The sequence below is a fragment of the Ursus maritimus genome, unplaced genomic scaffold, assembly GCF_017311325.1.
Source record: "Ursus maritimus isolate PB19 unplaced genomic scaffold, ASM1731132v1 scaffold_6, whole genome shotgun sequence".
NCBI lineage: Eukaryota > Metazoa > Chordata > Mammalia > Carnivora > Ursidae > Ursus > Ursus maritimus.
In genome coordinates this window covers 46,453,400-46,476,656 of record NW_024426774.1, presented here as the reverse complement: position 1 = coordinate 46,476,656, position 23,257 = coordinate 46,453,400, and the positions used below count along the sequence as shown (strand labels likewise).

General features: G+C 43.2%; 1 protein-coding gene across 2 annotated transcripts in view; it reads right to left on the bottom strand.

Moving 5' to 3' along the window:
• Positions 1-23,257, bottom strand: part of EVA1A (eva-1 homolog A, regulator of programmed cell death) — a 48,984-nt gene that overhangs the window by 9,629 nt on the left and 16,098 nt on the right. For both annotated transcript variants that reach the window (XM_040623265.1, XM_040623264.1), the window contains exons 2-3: positions 13,795-13,917; positions 6,551-6,720 (exon numbers count right to left, since the gene is read on the bottom strand). In XM_040623265.1, the coding sequence (XP_040479199.1) occupies positions 6,551-6,596 (46 nt within the window). In that variant the 5' untranslated portion in view covers positions 6,597-6,720; positions 13,795-13,917. The remainder of the gene's footprint in view (positions 1-6,550; positions 6,721-13,794; positions 13,918-23,257) is intronic.

The window sequence follows — 23,257 nt, the reverse complement described above, 5'->3', positions numbered from 1 at the left end:
ATACACAACTGATGAATTACTGAACACTGCATCTGAAAGTAATGTTGTACTCTATGTTGGCTAATTGAATTTAAATTTTAAAAAAACAAAGAATATTGGTTAAATGAAAAAAATAAATGATCCCCCAAAATATCTGCATTAAAAAAAATTACTGTAAACAAAGTTAAAAGACAAATGCCAAAATTATGAAAAATATTTGAAATATGCCACAGAGACAAGGGGCTAGTATATAAAGAACACCTAGAAAGAGCATTAAGAAAAAAGACCCAACAACTAATAAACAAAATGGACAAAAGATTATGGAGAGTTCACAGAAAAAGAAATACAAATGGACCTTCAGTGTATGAAAAGCTGCTCACCCAAAGCGGGACTTGGCACACTATGGCTCCTAAGCCAAACCTGACCACCATGTGTTTTGTTGTTGGCACACAGCGGTGCCCATTCATCTATGCTCTATGTCTGCTTTCATGCTAACAACACAGGAGTTCAATAGTTAGAACAGAGACTGTATGGCCCACAGAGCCAAAAATATTTATTATCTGACCCTTTACAGAAAACATTTGCTGACCTGTGACCTAAAGAAACAGAAATTAAATGACATTTAGATATTATTTTTCACTTATCAGATTGTCGAAAATCCAACAGTTTGAAAATAGTGTTGCAGGACCTTCTTATGCATCTTAAAAAGAGTAAATGGGTAAAACTCCTTAAGCGGCACTTTGGTGATACTGACCTTAACTAATAATTTATACACACTTTGACCCAACGATTCCACTTTTGGGAACTTATTCTACAAATGTGCTTGAACATGTATGTGTGCCCACAGTTATTTTTATTGCAACTCTGTTGCCCTATTTGAAAAAGTTGAACCACTCCCACTGGCCAACAGAGGACTGGTTAAATTATGGTTCATCTGTACAAAGGAACAGTATATAGTCATTTGAAAGGAGGAAGCTCTCTATACACTGATATAACACATATTCATGATAACATTGTTTGGTGAAAAAAGCAAAGTACAAAAGAGTATGTATGATGTGCTACCTGTGTATAAAAGGGGCGAGGATGAGACTGAATGTTCATCTTTTCTGACCTGTGCACAAAGAACTCTGGAAGGTTGCAGAAAGGCTTGATGATGGCTCAAACATGGGGACTGGATGGAGGGGGCTCTGAGGTTAAGACTTCTCACTGTTTGTCTTTTTATATCGTTTGATCATTGAGCCATGTTTAGTCACTGATTAGTTGAGCACCTAATAGGTGCCAGACACTATTCTAGAGGCTGAGGAAAAAAACAAAAGTCTCAGTGGTCCTGGGAGCTTATATTTTACTGGGAGAAATAGTAAATAAACAAGATAAACAAATAAAACAGTTTGTATGTTAGATGGTAATAAGGTGATAAGGAGAAGAAAACAGTAAAAATAGGAAGGAGGATATGAAGTGTCAGATGTGTGCTGGAGGGACTCGAGTAGGCAGGTGGATAGTGACCAGGGGGATTCTAACTAAGAAAGTGACTTTTAAGGAAGAAATGAAATGGAAGAGTGATCAGGAGAATGTATTATCAATTCAAAACATTAAATTAAAGAGCAATCATTCCATTTAATCTTTCTAACAACCTTATTAGAAGTTATTTATGAGGTTATTACTATTAATGAGATTATTATCCTCATCATAAATTATTATATTATGATCCCAAGGGGTTGCCTGCACAGAGTTGAAACAAGAAATGTTAACTGCTCCAATCCCAGTACTGAGATACAGGGAGCAAAACGTGTGTGAGGAGTGCATAGGCGGGCATCTAAGCCAGGGTGGGGAAGTGAGGAGAGAAGATGGCAGACCCCAAGGACTGTGAGGGAGTTAGCCAGTCCACAACCAAACGAAAGAATTCTTGGAAAAGGAAATGGCTGCAAAAAGCAAAGGTGAGAAAAGGAGCAGCAAGTGGTTTAGAATAATTGGAGTGAGATCTTGATCAGGGAACTCTACAACTAAACGAGAGCCCCCAAGAAGTCAAATTCAGACACTAAAAGCCCTGAGAAGCCACATAAGAAACTGCAGATTGAAGAACTCACACTATCCCCAAATCTCTTTTTCCTTGCTTGCCTCTACAGCATGTTTTCCAGCCTTAGCACTATTGACCTCTTGGGCCATTAATTCTTTGTTGTAGGGGTTTCTCATGCATTGTAGGATGTTTCTCTACCACTAGATGCCAATAGCAGCACCCCCCACCCCAGTTGTGACAACCAAAAATTTTTCCAGATATTTCCTGAAGTCCCCCATAGGACAAAATCATCCCCGGTTATGAACCACTGGTCTAAAGGTTGAAAAAGCTTTGTCATTTTTTTTTTTCAGCTAGATGGTCATGTAACACAGTTTTGGCCAATGAAATATGAGATATACTGGATCGTCCTTCCTTTTTTCAACCATCTTGAATGAGGGCAAGAGCAACAGCAGCCACTTTGCAGCCATTTGATGACAAGCATAAAAGAAAGGACGTGAGAATCACATAGATGCTGGTCCCTACATCTTTGATCCAATGCACCGCCTACCTCCAGACTTCTTCTTATGAAGGTAAGATAACTCCTATGTGTTTAGGCCACCAAATTGAGGTTTTCTATTATTTTCAGCTGAAAGCAATCCTAATTATTAAACCATACAAAAGTGTTTGGATTTCATCCCAGACATAATGGGGATTCACTAAAGTATTCTAAAAAATAAAAAAGAATTACATCATCAGACCTGCAGTTTGGAAAAATCATTTTGCTACAAAACACAATCTTTGCTATGAAGCAAGATGGGAGGCAGATAGACCATGGAAAATGCTATTATGGCAAGATAACCAAAAATGGAATGGGGCTTGGATCAATTAATTCAATGATGGTGGGAATAAAATGGAGGGGACACATCTGAGAAACATTGAGAGGCATGTGGACTGACCCTAAGCAATTGAATATGTGCAGTGAGTAAGATACATCAAAGGCTAGAAATCATACTTCTGGTGTAGGTGATGCCCTACATGGTACATGAAAGAAGGAACAACTGACAGAGAAGGACAATATTCCATTGCAGGCCAGGTTGAATTTGAAATGCTTGTGGCATACCCAAATTGTAATGTTCAGGGCATTTAGATACACAGGTCTAGAAGTCAGAAAACAATAAGCGACTGGTAATTTTTAAAATATGTGTATGATTCTAAATTTTATTTTTTTAAAGATTTTTATTTATTTATTTGAGAGAGTGAGTGAGCACAAGCAGAGGGGTGGGGCAGAGGAGAGAGGGAGAAGCAGACTCCCCACTGAGCAGGGATTTCCCAACGTGGGGCTTGATTCAGGACCTTGGGATCATGGCCTGAACTGAAGGCAGACACTTAACCACTGAGCCATCCAAGTGCCCTAATTCTAAATTTTAAATTCCAATAAAATAATATTATTTATTACAAAAGTGGTATCAATGAAGTATAAAATACTTAAACATACAGCTAAGCAAAAGAAATTTAAAAATACACAGACATACTCATAAAATCCCAGCATCCAGATATACTTTGCAATAAAATGTACTTACATATACATGTGAATATACAAACATAAATGGCCCTATACTGCATATGCTATATGCTAACAGGCTTTATTCACTTAAAAACACATCATAAATATCTTTCTACTTCAATTAATAGTCCCCCATTTTTCTGATTTTTTATTATATAAACAGTTTTAAGATCAATTGTCCTCATAGTGAAATTTCTGCCCTTATCCCTAGTTATTTCCTTAGGATAAATTCCTAAATATGGAACTTCTGGCTAAATGGTATACATGTTTTTAAGGCTTTTGACAGATGTTCCCAAATCACTCTCTAGAGAGGTTATAGCAATTTACAATCCCATAACACGGTAAGTACTCAGTTCCCCACACTTTCTCCAAAACTGAAATTATATGCATAACCACTCAAATCTTTGAGAAATTTATAAAATAAAAATGTTAATTTCATTGTTTTTATTTGGCATTTGTTTAATTGCTAGAATTCGGGCCATGTATGTTTTCTCAGAGATTGTAATTTTTCCTTGGCAAACTGCTGATTCTTGTTCTTTGTCTACTATTCTTTGGGACATCTGATCTTTTATTGATTGGTAAAAGCTCTTTATATGTTATAAACTTTAACCCTTCTTCATTAATGCTGCATTTTTCTCTTAGTTTTCATTTGCCATTTAATTTTAGGGTACATTTGGATAAACAGGTATTTAAAATCATTTGAATTGTCAAAGTTTGAAATGGCTATTGTGAAGCATGGGAACAAGATGTTTCCAAAAGCAAATAGAGACTGAAGTACTACTTGAAAGGCTCAGCTGAGGTTTTATACCATGAATTTCTAATGGCTTCAATCTGCAAAACCGCAGCAGCATTTGGTTATTTCAGTGCAGAGGGCGAAAGGGGAGAAAGTGGGATTTACCTAGAGTCAGTGTTTTGCCTCTTGTTTTAATCAGGAGCTGGACAAAGAAGAAGGGAGTTGTGTGCATTAGCAAATATGGTGCTGAAATGATGGGCCACATGGACAAAATAAGAGGCAACTGATGCTCTGGAAGAAATTAGGAGGGATCAGGGGCCCCTGTGTAGCTGAAGACCAGATATAGGTGAATGAAAACATGAGCGAGCTACAAGATTAGGACATTTTTTTACAATTTTCTTCTAACATACTTTTTATTGCCTTCAATCCACTTGTTCCATTTTCTTCTTTTAAAGCAATTATTTTTGTATCTGTTATATTCACCTTCATATTGTAAATTCTCTTAACTCATTTTCTTTACAGCCAGGGGTTGTTGCCCATCACACTCAGAATTCATTTTCAGCCAGCAGGTCTATTTACTGGATCTAACCCATTTTATTTTAGCCACTTTACTTTCCATTTCCTTGCATTCTCTTTTTATTTCAGCTCATATTTATTTAAAAGGAGCATTGTCTTCCTGTGTCCCAACCAATATTTAATTCCAGAATATGGGGTGGAAAGGAGAAAGGTTGGAGGGGGGGAGAAAAACAGGGTCATGTGCTCTTTCAGCCCTAGCAAGATCACAAGACACACAGTAAACACCAGACCATTCAATGAATTACCACGTTCAATGGTCACAACTCAGGGTCATGCTGGCCGAAATGGAAAACTGCCAGGTACTTCCTGTGCCAAGCAGAACTCCAAAGTCCAGGAGCCTGTATGCTCTCACCCAAGATATGTTCTTGCAATAGTTGATTTGCAAATGTTCTTGGAGGCCTTGGAACCTCCAGGCCCTCCCTGCCACCACCCAGTTCATTTGGGGGACATCTTCACTAGAGAGTTGAGAGGATCGTCATTCAATTGTTTGTGAAACATGATGCCAGTACAGCCTTGAAGAAAGAACAAAGCTGAGATTCCTCTGATGTGTGGTGCCCGGGGAAGGAGGCCCCAGGCACCAGACTTCCCTGGGAGGTGAGGAGCTGACCGATGACCCAGGCCTTTGCTGACCCAGGAAGGGAGAAGCCTGGCCTTGAGGCCTGTGCAGACCACATGCTGCATCTTGCCGCCCCTGAGAAGTCCTCCTTTCTAAAATCAGGTTGTATGTCATCTAAGATCCTCTCTCAGAGAGAAGCCATGAGCTTCCTTTATCCTTAACCCTGGCTCAGATTTACCACTGTAAATAGAAATGTCAGGTTTTATATCTGAACTCAGAGGTCACCACATATCAACCCTGGCTAGAGAACCAGAAAGTAAAATCAGTCCTCTGATTAGAGGAATTCTAATCAGAACCTCAGCCCCTTCCTTTTTATACAACATCCTGAGACAAGAGGCAAAACAAAACATAGTGAAAGCAAACTATAAAAAAAAAAAAAGGTAAAACTCATTCAAGCAGCAGAAAATTGGTTTGGTCATTGAGCATTTTCAAGTATTTTTTAAATTTCACCTTGATTGAGGTGTATTTTCATGTATTTTTAAACGGCTCCTCTTACATGAACAGCATCTGTTCTCAAGAAAGTATCTTGAGGAGACAGTAAGCCATCTTCCTAAGAGTTTAACTTTGAATTAAGGAAAGGACAAATATCAGCCTCTCTGAGACTCACATGCTTTGTGTCTTCATGTCTCCCTGGAGGTTATCACACACCTCATACAGTCCCACAAACACAGACCACACACACACACACACACACACACAGAGGCACACACACCTGGGTGGGACTGAGAACCACTGCACAGGAATGAGCAGGCTGAGGATACTCCAAGAGCCTCTCTCACAGGGAGTCAAATGCATAATACAAAGTAGCCCCAGGCTACTTCATTCACTCACTGAGCCCAAGGAAACCAAACATTTTTAGCAACATAAAGCTTTTAGAGTCCCCACCACCACCACCACCACCCATTGCCAAATTAGAGAATGTCAAGCTTAACCTTCAAACCAGAAGATCTTTCATCTCAAAATTCAGCACAGACAAATCCCTCCGCTATGACTAAGTAGCATTTCTCTCCTGGGAATAAGGCCACTGATGGCCACCCAGGAGAGAGCCTCAGCCCTCAGCCCTTGACCCAGCCAAGATTGGACAACTACCTGAGACAAAGGAATAGGCCGCTAGGATGTTGCTGAGCAAAGCCATGTCCACGCACTCAGTAATCACCAGTTCCGTGCTATGGCAGAAGGGCGGCCTCGACGTGGCATCCAGAGGAAGCCTCCCGAAAATGCTTCAGCTGGATCAAGGTGGCACCTTCCTCTCTTCTCTTCTGTTTGGGAACACAAAGTGAGTGATGAGAACACATTCTCCTTTCCTGAGGCCATGTTCCAGGTAGACTGGACTCAAGAACAAAGAACTAGTCTCCTAAATGCCAGCCAGACTTCCCAGCCAGGGACCCGGGGTCTTGTCCCCTTTGTTCTAGCCAGCTTCTTGACTTTCAAGGAAGCAGCAACTCCTTCCTTTTCTGTTTTTCCTGGACTTTCTCCTTTCTCTTCTCCATCTCCTCCCCAGTTCCCTTTTAACACTTTCCCCTCACCTTCCCTGGAACTTTTTATTGCATTCTGTCTGGCTCATCTTGGAGGCACAGCCCATCATCACTTCAGTCACTCCCCCAAGTGGCAGCCCAGTCTTTGCCTGGCTCTGCTTTCTCCAGCACTGACAGTACTGGTGTACTTTGATCAGTTTGCCTCATCCCACAGGTCACCAATTGTGTGTCTTTGGCAATGGGTCAGAGCTGGCAGTCCCAGAACTGCCAAAGTGGTTCCAGTTCTTAAATGCCCACAAGAGCTTGGGAGCTTAAGCCCACTGTCTGCCCCCAGTTCCATGCCTCCACCTGTGACCACGATGGGCAACCACACACACACACACACACACTGCCATAGCCTGCCTACCAGCAGAACTGCCCCACCAGGGTTCACAGTAGGGACTGGGGATCTCAGTGTTAGGCAGCTCAGCCTCTGGCTGATGGAGCACATCCTCTCCCCAGCTGCTGCTGCTACGGCTCAGACCTGGCATTACCATTACCCAGTTCACTCAGTGATGCTCTCGCTGAGATGAAGGGAGGAAGAAGTGGCAAAAGCCCTGACAACTCCTATTCAATGCTGCTCTAAGCTGAGGACAGGGAACTGAGTCACAGTGGGTGGAGGGATGTCCGGTTGGGGAAACCTAAAGAAGCAGAAGACTCCAGTACTTGGAGAAGAAACAGGTTCTCAGGTGGGTTATGGTCTCAATAACATGGACCACACCAGAGGGCTTGGGGAGCTGCAGTTCCGCAGGTGAAGGGACTGGGTTGCAACAGAGATGACAACTCACATCCTGGTGGATTCCGATGGGCTCGGGGAAAACCAAAGCAAGGAAAGCAAGCCCAACCCACAGGTAAGAGAGAAATGACCACAAGGTCCTTGGAGCAGCCAGAAGCCCACGAGTAGCAGGATGAGGAGTCAGAGTTTCAGGTGCTCCGAGAAGGGGCTGGCTACTGCTGAGGGACTCTGCACTTCTGGGCCAGAGCCCTGGGCCTTTTTCAACAAACATCTGAGTTCTTAAAAGGTCACAACTATATGATACAGGTGAAGAGTTGGAACCACCACTCTGAGTTCAGAGACTATTCTGCAGATGTGAGGACTTCAGGACCCAGGAAGAGAGTGAAGTCCATGGAAAATGTCTGAGTATGTGGTGGTGCAAAGCTATTTCAGATCCATTCCCTCCTATTATCCCCACTAATTCTATAGCACATATTTCACTCTTTCATTTCTCAATGTTTTGCAACAGTCCACACCTAATCCTTCTGCTCACACCTTCCTGCTCAATCTAGCACACACTCTCACCAACAGGGTCATCTTTATAAAGTACAAATCTAATTCATTCCATAGCCCAGCCCTTCAGCTAATCCCCATTACACTTCTTAGCACAATACACAGCCACTTCCATAATATCTGACCCCTACCTTAGCTCCTAATTCATCTCCTACTCAAGCCTACACCCATACACATATACACAGAAATGTAGGTACGCCTAATGCCTCAACATTACCAGCTTACTTTTAGTTGCGCAAACACACCAAGTTCTTTTATCTTTTCATGTATTTGATCATGCTATTCCTTTTGCCAAAAATGCCCCCTCCTTCGCTTATCTGTCTGGCAAATGTTTCCTTTAAAAGAGAATTCAAAAGTCCTATAGCAATCTCAAAATCCCAATGAAATTTTTCAGAAACAGAAAAATCCGTACTAAAGTTCATATAGAATCTCAAGGAATCTCAAATACCCAAAAGAATCTTTAAAAAGAACTAAGTTGGAAGTCTCACACTTTCTGATTTCAAAATTTATTACAAAGCTCCAATAAGCAAAACAGTGTGGTACTGACATAAAGACAGGCATATGGACCAATGGAATAGACCAGAGAGCTCAGAAATAAACCCTTAGCCCTTGTCAAATGATTTTCAACAAGCGTGCCAAGACCATTCAATGAAGAAAGAACAGTCTTTTCAACAAATGGTGTTAAGAAAACTGAGCATCCACATGCAAAAGAATGAAGTTGAACCCTTACCTAATACCATATTAAAATTTAACTAGAAATGGGTCAAAGACCTAAATGCAAGAGCTAAAATTATAAAACTCTTAGAAGAAAACACAGGAGAAAAGCTTTATGTTATTGGATTTGACAATGATTTTTTTATATATGACACCAAAAGCACAGGCAACAAAAGTTAAAATAAATTGGACTAGATCAAAACTTAAAACTTCTGTGCATCAAAGGGCACAGTCAACAAAGTGAAAAGGCAACCCACAAAATGGAAGAAAATATTTGCAAATTATATATCTGATTGGGGGTTAATATCCAGATTATAAAAAGAGCTCTTAGAAACTCAACAACAACAAAAAACAAACAACCTGATTAAAAAAATAGACAATGGACCTGAACAGACATTTCTCTGAAGAAGATACACAAATGATCAATAAGCTTATGAAAAGATGTTCAACATTACTAATCACTAAGGAACTGCAAATCAAAACCACAATGAGATACCTCCTCATACCCGTTAGGATGGCGAAAAAAAGAAGGCAGGGAGGAAAGGAAGGGGGGAGAAAGAAAGAGAAAAGGAAAGGAAAAGAAAGAAAGAAAATAACAAGTGTCGGAGATGATTTAGAGAAATTGGAACCCTCATATTATTGATGGGAGAGTAAAATGGTCAAGTCACTAAGGAAAACAGGGTGGCAGTTCCTCAAAAAATGAAAACTAGAATTACCATAAGATCAAGCAATTCTGTATCTGCATACATATTCAAAAGAATGGAAAGCAGGGACTCAAACAGATATTTGTACACCAATTGTTATGAAGCATTATTCTCAGTAGCCTAATGGTAGAAGCAATTGACGTATCCATCCACAGATGAATGGATAAACAAAATGTGGTGTGTGTATATATACACACACACATACATACACACACACACACACAATGGAGTATTACTCACAGCCTTAAAAGGAAGAAATTTGTGACACATGCTACAACATAGATGAACCTTGAGGAAATTACGCTAAGTGAAATAAGCCAGTCACAAAAGAACTGTAATGAACTGAAATACTGTATGATTCCACATATACGAATCACCTAAAGTAGTCACATTCATAGAGACAGAGAATAGAATGGTGGTTGTCAGCAGCTGGGGAAGGGAGGAATTGGAAGTTATTGTTTAGTGGGTACAGGGTACAAAGTTTCAGTTTTGCAAGATGAAAAGTATTCTGGAAATGGATGGTTGCACAACAGTGTAAATTCACTTAATGCCACTGAACTCTAAGTTTAAAATGGTTAAGCTGGTAAATTTGTGTTGTATGTATTTTAGCACAGTTTTAAAATAATAATAAAAATAAGGTGTTAATGAGGTACAACAGTGAATTCTGAAAGTGTTACTCCATTTAGAGAATCCTGCAAACAAATTTTGGTTTTAAGTTAACAGGAATGGTAGTAGAATTATTTTATACTGACCTTAAAATTGAAGTCAATAAAATTCCAATTTATATCACACTATAAATGTAGCTTACTTTTAAGTAAAAAATGTTATTTCACTTTTAAAATTGGATAGTAAATAATTGTAATCTATCATATTTAGAAATTAAGAGGAAAAACATATCACACCATTGGATGCAAAAATGTGTTTGTGTAAAATTCAATAAAAATTCATGATTGAGGGGGAAAAAATGAGAAGTCCACTGCAGTGAAGCTCCACATCACTGAGACCCTTTTCTTTGGCTATCAAAGTATCCAAATATTCTTCTAATATTGCACCCATGATATTGGAATTGGAATGATCAGTTTACAGGTTTTCTCCTAGACTGAAAAGGCATCTGACGTATCCCTGTTACCTAAAAATCTGGCATGGTGCCTGATGAAAGAAGGTTCTCAGGAAAGGCTGACTGGCTGAGAAACAAATAGAGCATTCAGGCATGAGTTCTGTAGGCATTAAGTCTCTGAGGGTGTTTCTAAACAGTCTCTGAGGGTGTTTCTGAACATGAGCCACCCAGAAGACCAACGGATACCAGGGCTGACTGGCTCTGAGTGGGGCGCCAGGCAGAACACTTTGTCAGGACAATGAGAGGATCACATACAAGGTAGAAACTTCACTGAGACACAGAAATTATTCCTACAAGTCTCCTCACGCCCCTGGCACTAATGGAGAGGGTTGCAGGAGTTAAAGGTGAGAAGAAGAGCGATGAAAAAGACAGGCCAAGGGTAAGGAAAGACAACCTCTGGATGGCCCATCCAAAGGAGCGACCGGGAAGATCCTCCATGGTCCCTCCACATGGCTACAAGTCAGCCTAGAGCAGGGGTCAGTTCTCTTTACTATAAGGGCCAGGGAGTATCTTTCAGTCTTCAGGGGCCATGGAGTCTGTCTCAACTACTCAATTTGGCCATTGTGGTATGAAAGCCAGCATAGACAATATGTAAATGAACAAGTGTGGCTATATTCCAACAGAACTTTATTTGCAAACATAGGTGGTGGATCCAGTTTGGTCCATGGGCCATAGTTTGCAGACCTCTGGCCTAAAGTCTTACTACTTAAAGTATGGTTCAAGGACCAGCAGCATTGACATCACTCAGAAGCTTGTTGGATCTACATAATCTTGGACACCACCTGAGACCTTTGGAATCAAATTCCCGTTTTATAAAATACCCAGTAGAGTTTGAAAATTGTGCTACCTGACCTCTGTGATCCCCTTCAGCCTGAACACTAAGATACTATAACAGCACGAGCCCAGGAGGCACTTAGTGCCTCCTTTATAAATCTGACCTAGGGTATGAGGGTGAGTCCTCACTGGCCCTGCCAGGTTCTCCAGGTGGTTACAGGGCACCTTAGTGAGGACACCGAGACAGAGGGCAGGGCTTGGCAGAGGAAATTCTGCTCAGGACAGCTGCCAATGAGACATGGACTGCTGAAGTTAGAAGAGTGATGAACCCCAGAGCCAAATTCTAAATCCAAACCCTTCTCCCCGACTCTCCCTTAATAGAGATGGAAGAGTCCAAGTAGCTCCGGACACCTCCCACTGGTGATCTGCCCTATCATTAAAACCTTTCTGCATCTCCTACTGTGATGATTAATTTTATGAGTCAATCTGACAGGCCCTGGGGTGCCCAGATTAAACATTATTTCTGGGTGTGTCTGTGAGCATGTTTCCAGATGAGGTTAGCATTTGAATCAGTGGACTCACAAAAGTAGACCACCCTCCGCAATGTGGGTGAGCATGGTCCAGTCTGCTCAGGGCCTAACGGAATGAAAGGTGGAGGGAGGAGGAATTTGCCCCCCTTTTCCTGTCTTACTGCTTGGCGTTGAGACATCTCATCCCATCTTCTCCAGCCTCAGTTTGGACTGTCACCATTCGCTCCCTTCATTCTCAGGCCTTTGGACTCGAACTGAACGATCCCATAGGCTCTCCTGAGTGTTCAGCTTGCAGATGGCAGATCCTGGGACTTCTCAGCCTCCATAATCACACATATATATCCTAGTGGTAGGATATATACCCTACTGCTTCTGTTTCTCTGGAGAACCCTGATCAATACACCTACCAATATAAAAGTAAGGGGCATGAAGCATTCATCCATCCCCAAGACCACAATTTGTGGTCTGTTCCTCAAGGAAGTCGCTTACTACTGGCTAGCTCCTAGAATCAGTGGTTCTCAACTTTGGGCAGTGTGTCCCCCACGGGAGACATTAGGCTATGTGTAGTAACATTTTTGATTGTCACAGTTGCAGTGGGGGTTAGTACTGGCATCTGGTGGGTAGGTGGGAAGGATATGCTAAGCATCCTACAGCACACAGGATAGTCCCTCACAACGAAGAACTATCTGGTCCAAAATGTGAATGCATCAAGGTTGAGAAACCCTATTCTAAAACAAACATCATTACTTCATTTACCTGTGTGAGTGGTTCTCAGTGCTTGTGAAGCTCATATGCATCACCTGTACGTTAGGACGGTGTCAGGGAGAGGGTCTGCTTGGCAGGCCTTGATCAGGACACGAGTCCAAGTGACCAGTAACTCAATGTTCCCAGGAACCAAGAGAACAGCTCACATTAACCAAGCCTCTCAAGAGAACACATCAACCAATTGAAGTTTATTAACTCATAACTGGCGAGTCAGCTGGCGCCAGAGCTAAATCAGGTCCTCTTCTAGACAACTGGATCCTGGGGATCTTGGCAAGGACAAAATTACAACTACAGAGCTGCATACTTGCAAAGCCAGGGCTTTCTCCTGGTGATAATCCATTGGATTAGCCCCACACTACTCTAGGGGACGTTGTGTTTAGAGGACACTCCAGGGCCAGCCAACCAGCATCATAGTGCACTCTTTTTGGACAGAACCCACCAATTCTTATAAATCTTACTCTCTGACAGCTTTCTCTCATCCCTGACTCAAAGCTCCTTCAACTAATAACTGACAAGCTGCAACACAATTGAAAAAACACAGCTTCTGTCCATCACTTACCTCCCATAATTTTGTCTCCCTAAACACATGCTGGTCTCTTGATGAAGATGACAGCCTGTCTATCAGCACCATCTCTTAGACAGAATGGCTAATTATATGCATCGGACATTATTCTCACTGGCTTCCATTTTAGAGGTAACCTCATTCCCAGTGCTGCAAAATCATATTCTCTGGAACCCTGAGTCCACTCATTTATACTGAGTGTAATCACTGAATGTATAAAATGAAATGTGCCCAAGGATGACAGATTTCATCTTATACTTCAGTAGCAGCAGTGAGTAGCCCCTGGTGCATAAGCCCCTGTGCAGGGGACTATCTCATCACACAGTGTGCAGAGGGTGGTAAAAACTCATTATCCCCTTAGCTACCTGGGGAGAGATGTGCTGTCAGGAACAAAGGATTATCTGGCAAAAACAGTTCATCCCTGGTGATGTTGGTTTCAAGCAGTAGAGGTTCTGAAACTTGGTTGGCCCCAGTTGGCTTCTCAGGCTCTGAAAGAAAAGAGAAATGGCACCAAAAAAAAAAAAAAAATCAGAAAGCCATCACATGCACAGGAGATCACGTCATGCCTTAGACTTAGTGTCGTCGTGAACCTAGCAGAGAAGCCCAGGCGAGGTTTACCTGGACCTCTGAAAAGATGCGATAGCATCTCCTGAGAGGATAAAGCCTGCTGCCAGAGTTTCATATGGAATGCGAACCAGCCCAGCCAGAGAAACCAAACCCCTAAGTTCATAGCAGAAAGGGAAGCAAGGGGTAAAAGATCAGAGATGCATGCTTCCTCCTCCCCCCTGCAGCCAAAGCCCACAAGACAGCTAGAGTGGGATGTGTCCACGTGGCCCTTCATCAGTGAAGTTTTCAGGCCAGTCTCTCTGGAACAGGAAGGGAGGGAATTTGGCTCCCAGATAGCAGTGCCCTGATGGGCCATGAAATGAAGTCTCACACAGCTCTGTGTAGGCAAAAAAAACCAAGAAGTGCTGATGTGTGGATTCCCACAGCCAGAGTCTCAAGGCCTCAAGCTACGTTCAACCCAGCTAGGGAAGCCAGCAGGGACCTCTGAAAGATAGGATCCCACACAGCTTCTTTATGTTGCCAGCTTCGTTGCAAAGTGTGTAGAAGGAATGAAATCCGTCCTGGAGCTCCTGGAGCGCTAAGTGGTCCCCTGCTCCATGCATACACAGACAGTCATTTGTCTGCACGCACTTCCTGCTGATTCCTGCAGCATCTGACTTCTGCTTGCTTCTCTACATCTTACAGATACGTATCCCAGCTGCCTCAGCCTCACAAAGGATTTGTGGCACCTTTTTTTTTTTTTTAAGATTTTATTTATTCATTTGACAGAGAGACAGCCAGCGAGAGAGGGAACACAAGCAGGGGGAGTGGGAGAGGAAGAAGCAGGCTCCCAGCGGAGGAGCCCGATGTGGGGCTCGATCCCAGAACACCAGGATCACGCCCTGAGCCGAAGGCAGACGCTTAACGACTGAGCCACCCAGGCGCCCCTGTGGCACCTTCTTATGTCCATTTTCCTGGTGAAGAAATTAAGGGCAAAAACTAAAAGGAAACTTGAAGCACAGGATCGATAGTTCTTTAGAGACTCAGGCGCCAAGACATGGAATTAGGTTTTTGAGACCCACTCACCCTCCCCTCTACACTAGTGAAAACCATGCAAGAGCTGATCCTGATGTGGTCACATGGCATGTGAGAGGCAAAGGCTTGAATGGAAAAAGAGCTCCCAGACCACAGGATGGGAAGAGGATACACATGGTCTCAGAGAAATCACTGAGTAGAAAGAAACGTCCTTTTCTCTACAGGAATGATAAACACTGGTGGGTGACACATCCAACATGCTAGCCTGCCAGCCACTTGGCTTCCTTTGCTCACCAAACTTCCCCTCCAACCCACTGTAGCAAACCATTTCCAGGGACACATCCTGGACCTTGTTGTCACCTGGAAAGGTGCCACCTCTGAAATCTGGGCTGCGTGCTCCTTAAGGGCAGGGACCATGTCTTCCTTCTGCTCTCTGTTCCCAGGGCCTCCCACAGTTAAAGCACAGAGCCAATGTTGAATGACTGTGGGTGACTGGCTCACACTCAGAAATCCCACTCTCCCATCAGAACCTTCTATCTTCTACTTCTCTCACCCCTGGAATCAAAGAATCTCTCTGAGACCTCAGACTTCTTATAAAGGAAATCTTTGGGATCAAGGACTAGGAAAAGAATTCTTAGGCTTGACACCAAAATCACATTCCAAAACAGGGAAAATTGATAATTTGGACATCATCAAAATTAAAAACATTTTTTTTCTGTGTTAAGAGGATGAAAAAACAAACTATAGAGGCAGGGGTGGGGGGAATATCTGCAAATCACTTATCTGCCAAAAGGAATAGTATCTAGAATATATAAAGAACCTTCAAAAATAGTGACACCACCAAATGTTGACAAGGATGTGGAAAAATGGATCACTCATACATTGCTCATGGGAATGTAAAATGAAACAGCCACTATGGAAAGCAATTTGGCAGTTTCTTCAAAAACTAGACATGCAATTATCATACAACCCAGCAATTGCATTGGTCCTGGGAATTTATCTCAAAGACATGAAGACTTAGGTTCACAGAAAACCCACATATTTATTTATAGCAGCTTTATTTATAATAGCCCCAAATTGGAAACAACCCAAATTTCCTTCAATGGGTTAATGTTTAAACAAATTGTGGTACATCAATGACATGGAATACTAATCAGAACAACAACAACAACAACAACAACAAACTTTTAACTCATGCAACAACCTGAATGAATCTTCAAAAAATTATGCCAAGTGAAAAAAACTCAATCTCAGAAGGTTCCGTATTGTATGATTTCATTTATATAACATTCTTGAAATGTCAGACTATAGAAACGGGGAACCAATTGGTGGTTTTAGGGGTTAAGGAGGGGGTGAGGTCAGAAGGGAAGTGAGTACAGCTATAAAAGGGCAACAGAGGGATCTTGGTGGTGATGGGAATGTTCTGCATCTTGACTCCATCAGTGTCAACATCCTGGTTGTGATATTGTACTACAGTCCTGCAAAATGTTATCACTTAGGAAAACTGGTTAAATGGAACATAGGATCTCTGTATTATTTATAACGATGGCATATAAATCTGAAATTGCCTCCAGAGTCATCCTGAATCATAATCTTCACATTAAAGTTTAAGAAGCACAAATTTAAAAGACTCAACCAGGACATCAGGGGAAATTCAAAATTCTTTCTTATGAGCAACAGTTGAAGGGAAGGAGAAGATGATGGTGAGAGTTTTCTTCTTCTAGAATACGAAGGGATTATGCAGGAGAAATTAGATTTGTTTCATGTGGCGCCAGTAAACAACACAGGCTAATGTCAGAGAAAGCTCACAAGCTTCAGAACTGATCAGAATTAAACCCAAGCTGAATTTAAACCCAAGCTCCATCATCCCCTATCTTTAAGACGGGGCAAGTTAGCTGACTTCCCTGACCCTCTGTTTCCTCATCATTAAAATGAGGCTGATTCCTACCTCAATCCATCAATCAACATCTAAGCAGAGAAATAGAAACTGTTTCAAGTATTTGCAACAAGGAATTGAATGCAGGGAATGGATTGCAATGATAAAGATAGAAGTACAGGTGGAAGGTGATGGAGAAGCTGAGGAATGAAGCCTGACATGATAGATGATAAAGTCAAGAGTTTAAAGAACTTCTCAAATTGACATCATTTTAAAAAGGTGAAATTAGTTGGAGTAAGGATGAGGCAACCAAGAGATCAGCAACCATGGCAGCAGACGGTTGAAGGGACAAAGGGAGGAGGCAGTGTTACCTGGGAGCCAGGTCACCAGGAAGAATCTGGAACCATAGAAATGTGGGCACTATTAGAGGAGATGCCTGAGGAAGAGAGAGAGGGAAGAAATACTTTGGACTCCTCCTTTCCTCTATCCTTTAACCTCCCACTGATGCCTCCATTGGCCAAACCCAGCAGGAAGCCAGAGCACCCTGGAGTCTGAGAAAGGCAGCCTCCAGGTCAGCCCCTGCTATCCAGGGCAGAACAGGGATCACAAGGCAAATAGGCCCAGGTCTGGTCCACTCCTGGGGTGTTTGTGAGGGTACAGAGCATGTCAATGCCTGGCACATAGTAGGTACTCAATAAATGGTCATTCTAATTTCTGTGTACCAATGTTATATGATAAGCATTTAAAGGACATTTTCTCATCACTTTATATCTAAATATATAGCAATACAAGCTGGGATATCTGGCTCATGCCACATGGACTCTGCCAAGAATGCTTTTTTTTCCCCTCCAAATGAGCTACATATCTGAGAAATGTGAAAAGCAGCCCTGTCCTAAAGTTTCATTGTATAAGGCAAATGTTGAATTTCTACAGCTGCTGGCTTCAGCCTACCCAGAGGAATAGTTTCAGTGAAATATTAATCTCTGAGAAAGGCACACTCGGGTAAGACTGCACAGTAATTCAAGCAGCATGTGCAAAATTTATTTAGTGTTGGCCAGGAATGGTTTTAATTATGTGAAGTCTTCGGAATGAGAAGAAAGTGATTGAAGATGTTTGGCTAAATCAGTCACAGAGGCTCAGGATGCTCCCAGCTCCCTCCCCAGTTTCAGTTTATTTCTGTAGGCCCCAAACCATACACACAGAGAAAGATCCCATGAAACTGGATGATGGCACTGCCAGAACTCAGATGAGACCACCGGCAAACCACCAAGACAGGAAACATCAGCACCCGTAGCGTGGAGACCTCCCGGTAGCATGAAGGCCAGGTGTCCAGTTGTGGGAGGATAACCAGGGTAGAACAGAGGGAGGGGTGAGAATCCAGAAGGATTTTCAAACCCTGGGAGGCAGGATGCAAGATGCTTTCATCAAAGGTCCCAGGTGGGTGCAAGGTACAGAGTGTGCTGTGCACCTGCTGGACACCTCAAATTTCCTAGAAGTCACTTGGTGAGGTGTGGTGTTGCACCTGAAGTAGCACCTGGGAGTGGAAAGAGGGCCAGGACCCAGCCCTAAGGACAACACACACCCTGAGGACTGGGCCTTGCGGACAGCAGAGTTGAGCCAGTCCTATGGGCCTTAAAAATGGTCACTGACTGGAAGCAGCAAGGTGTCCCCTAGGCTGGTGAGACAAAGAGAAAACCCAGGAAGTTATCTGTAGAGACTGGCTTGGTCTGACCAGGATACCAGGGCCCTGGCACCAGCCTGGGGGAGGGGCTTCTGTCCCAGGAGGGCCGATGTGAATAAGAACATAAGAAAGAGGACAGGCATTTGAGAAGAAGACAAGCAAAGCCTGGTCCTGTGAGGGGCTAGAGATGGACACCAAGGTGCTCATCATCAGGCCTAGGTCAGCCCATCAGAGGGTCAGTATTTAGTGCCTCAGATCAGATAAGCCTGGGTGCCAAAGCGGGGCTAGACCTAACCAGGAGGAGTGGGGCTGAGAGCCTGACCTCAAAGGGAAGTCCGGAATGCTGCGTTGGACGAGGGGAAATGGGAGTCTGCACTTGGATTTGCCAGAGATCTCTCCAGCCCAGCGGGTCCTAAATTCATTCCCCCGCCCACCCGTTTCCTCTTTTCTCTACAGTGTGCACAATCGCCTGAGCCTCCCAATCACTCAGGGTCAGACTTGGGGGCTATCATGGTCCCTTCCTCTCCCTTGCCCTGAAAATGCTACCTCCTATCCCTTGTGTCTCTCCATGCCCTCTGCCACTTGCCTAACTCAGAAAAGCCTCCTTTTTCTCCACCAGCCCCCACCCCCTACCCAACGTCATATACTGGTGCCAGGCTGAGCACTAGGAAACAGTGTTCTAATAATGCCACTCGTCTGTCCTAAAATCACTGCCTACTGAGTCACATTCTTTCCAATACAGCCCAACATCCGAGCAAACAGAATCACTCCCTTCCTTGTATACTTCCCAACTCCTTCTACCTCTGGGTTTCACTCTGCTGAAGGTACTTCTCCACATTATTGCATTTCTGAGTCCTACCCATCCTTGAAGATCGACATCACATCACCTCCTGCGAGAACATTCTTTGATCTGCCCCTGCATACATAATTGCTCCCTCTTTTGGACTCCTATAACCCTGCGTGCCAATCTTTTGCATATACCAAAAGTGTGTGCTTTTTATATTTTGCACTAGGCTATACGCGCTTTGAAAAGAGGGGCCTTACATCATACTCTCCTTCATGGAGGAGGCACAGGAAGACCCAGGAATATTGAGTTTGGCCAGACTGCAGGACACGTGAAGAAGTTTGGGGGGGATCCCATTGGAAAAGAAGGCTGGAGGCATGCTGTGATCCTGGAGTGTTAACTGCAGGTGTGTGGAAGGCCTCAGCTGATGTGTGCCCTGACTGAGCGTAGCAAATGGAGAGCAGAAGGCCCATGACTGAACTCTGGAGGAAACCAGCCTCCCAGTGTCCACTGGAGAAAGAAGAAGTGGTCATGGGGACTGGCAGGAAGTGGACAGACAGAATCACTACATGCGTACCACACTGGGCATGAAAAGAATTCCAGCCCTGTGGGTCAGCCACACCACATGTGCTTGAGTAATTCTGACCAAATTCTGTGTGGCTTTCTCTTGAGAATTGCAAGTAGGGCGGACAGGCTGGCAGACTTGTGGCTTCTTAATCAAGGCCATTAAAGGCGATCCACTTGCCATTGCATTCCCAACCAGTATTCCTCAAGCAGGGACTTTGGTCCACCGCCGGTGGGGTCCCCCAAGTCCGGTCTCTCTGAAGCATCCACAAAGGTGGGGACTCACAGTAACGATGCCGCATCGAGGAGCACGCAAATGGGAACAGGAAGCATTCCTAGTTATCTAACTTTGGTCTGTCTGGGTCTCCTGGCCCCAAGCTGACTTCTCTGTCCACTACAATTATTAAAACCAGAGCATAAGTCAGAAGGGTGGAGCAAACACCCTGATGACAGGGAGTCTGGAAGTCCAGTGTAGTCCCTCAAGGAGCTGCAGGAAAGAGAAATTTGAGGAAGGGGGTGTGCCAGCCTTCCTTGGCAAGAACGGTGTTGATCCTTGGGGACATGGGCAGCTTATACCTGAGACCCTCCTGATGGCTCTTCGCCAGGGGGAGCTAGTTCCACAGCCACAAGTGACGACCTGCTCTATGTGAATTCAAGTCCCCACAGACAAATGCTGAGCATCAGGAAGGTGAAAACTCCTGAGCTGGGCAGACATCTATCCGACTGCAACAAGGAGGGCTTGCCCCAGCCAGCTCCGCAGCCTCCCTGAAATCCCAACGGTCTCATGCCTTACTCCAATACACTAGAGCTCAACCGATGTGTTTCAAAGGTTCTACAAATGTTTGAGTCCAATTATATTTTTAAAAATGTTTTTTAAACCATAAGCAGTCAAGTGTGTGATATGCCAAAGTGAGCCATCACAGACCCCATAAGTTGCAGGTTAATATGCCCACTTCAGAATAAAGGTTCTCCTGCCAAAACCATGTGTATGTTGGAACACATGTAATTAATTAGGAAAGCCATGGTTCCAAAAATGTCTTAACAATTCAGACCCAAGCAAGTCTTCTCATGCCGTAAAATCATGCATGCAAGGACGCTACCACCACCCTGGCTCACGGGGGCCATACTCAATTAAATGCCAGGTGAGCGTCAGGAGTATCCATTGAGTGCACGCTCATACAAAGATATAATAATACACCACGCAGTAACGAGTGACCACACAACATGCTGCACCAGGGATCGCTGGTAGCTTTAGTGCTTGTTTTATTCTCAGAGTGCTTGGCAGCCTTTTAAAATTCCAACTCAAGGGCACCTGGGTGGCTCAGTCGGTTAAGCATCTGCGTTCAGCTTAGGTCCTGATCTCAGGGTCCGGGAATGGAGGCTCACATCGGGCTCCCTGCTCAGCGGGGAATCTGCTTCTCCCTCAGCCCCTCTGCCCTGCTTGTACTCTCTCACTCTCGCTCTATCTCAAATAAATAAATAAAATCTTAAAATAAAATTCCAAATCAGCAATGTGGGGCCACGCTATTACCATTCCTCCTATAGCTGGCAAAGCGAAAGTGATAAATGAAGTTTGGGCTCAACACGCCAAATTAATCCTTTCCTTTTTCTTTCTTTTTTGTCCTTTTTGTTTTGTTAAAGGCTTTAAGTGATACTAGAGAGAAACAGGCACTGAAGCTTCTGAGAACAATTTTAATAACAATATTTCATAATGATACAATATGTTTTGGGGAAGTATTTTCTGTCAAACAAAGATATAAATTGGTTGAAGAACCTGTTTATCTATTCCTTTCAATTAGATCCTTTATAATTAAGGAATGCAAACAGTTGTCGTATAGTGTTAGGGAGTCAACATTAAAACCGGTTTCCTATATTCCTCTTTCAAGGTTCTGGGTCATCTTAATCAGAATATCCTGAATCTGCAAGGTATCCTGTTTAAAAGTGTTATTACTTCCAATGGCAGGCAGTCACAATTTTCTCAAGGCCGTACAGCTAATACGAAATACAGGGATGCATTAATAGTGAGGATGCTTTGAGGCTTCAACCGTCATTCCAAACCTTCCATTTCAAATTTTCATGTTCATTCATCGTAACAGTCTCATTGTTTTCATTCATTACCTGTACATTATAAGCTACAATTATCAAATAAAATAACATATACGACAAAATATTGGTTTTTTTCTGTTTCACTCATTGATATGCCATGTAAGATTTCATTTAAAGAGTTTTAATGCTAAAAAATTTTTTTAAATCCCTGTCAGTCCATACATAGGAGAAACCCAATATATTCAGTAGGAAGGGATTAAAGAAACAGATCTTCTTCATTAGAAGGGCAGAAACTAGATGAGAGTAGGAGTGCTTCCACAGAGCCCCAGGTACAAACTTGGGGCTCAAAAAGATGATTGTTGAATTAATCAATGTAGCAGAAATGGCATATCCCTCACTCCTAATACTGGGAAAGGGAGATGTTTTGGAAATGGAGACACAGAAAAGGCCATGGAGGCAGTTTTGCTTGTCCTAGAAGAACCATCTTCCTAAGGGCAAGGAAACAGGCCTTTCTTTGTTTGAGGCAGGGCAGACCAGAGAGATGACAGTGAAGAGGTAGCTACCTGTGGGCACTGACCTTCAGGGCCAGCAGAGCTGAGGTGTCGGCATAAAGGAAAGAAGGTCAGGAGCAGTGAGGTCTCTGGACCTATGGTAGAAGAGGTGGTCAGACATATGACTTGCAGGGGGAAGGAGTCCAAAGGAAAAGTGCAGCTGGAAGTAAGCAAAGCAAAGCACAGAATAGGAATCATTCATTGAGTCATTCACTCACTCATTCATTGATTAAGCACCTAGTAACGCAAGCATGATGCTAGAGGCTAGGGGTTACAGAGATACACAAGCCTCAGTCACTGTTTCTCTGGGGGAGGGGAGTATTGTTCCCCAGGGGAGCACAAGGAGCAAAGAGAGGATGGGGGCACAGAGAAGGGGAACAGCAGGAGGATCAAAAGGAATGAAGCACAAAGTGAAAGGAAAGGAACAGCAAGAGATGATGCTATTGAACGGGCCTGGTGTGCTCTGCTAGGGAGCTTGGACTCTTTCCTGTTGGCACTAGGGAGCCAAAGAAGATGCTATGCTGGGGACAGCACAGTATTCAGAATCTGCACACATACTTCCCTTTGCAGTTGTTTCACTCCATTTGCTTGTGTGGCCTCCCACGAGAACTCCCTGAAAGCAGAAACTGTCTGTCACCTTTTTCATCTTTACATCTTTGGAGCCTAGTGTCATGCCTGGAATGCAACAGGAACTCAATATTTACATCATATGAACCAGTAAACGAATGAGCAAAGGGCAAAGTAG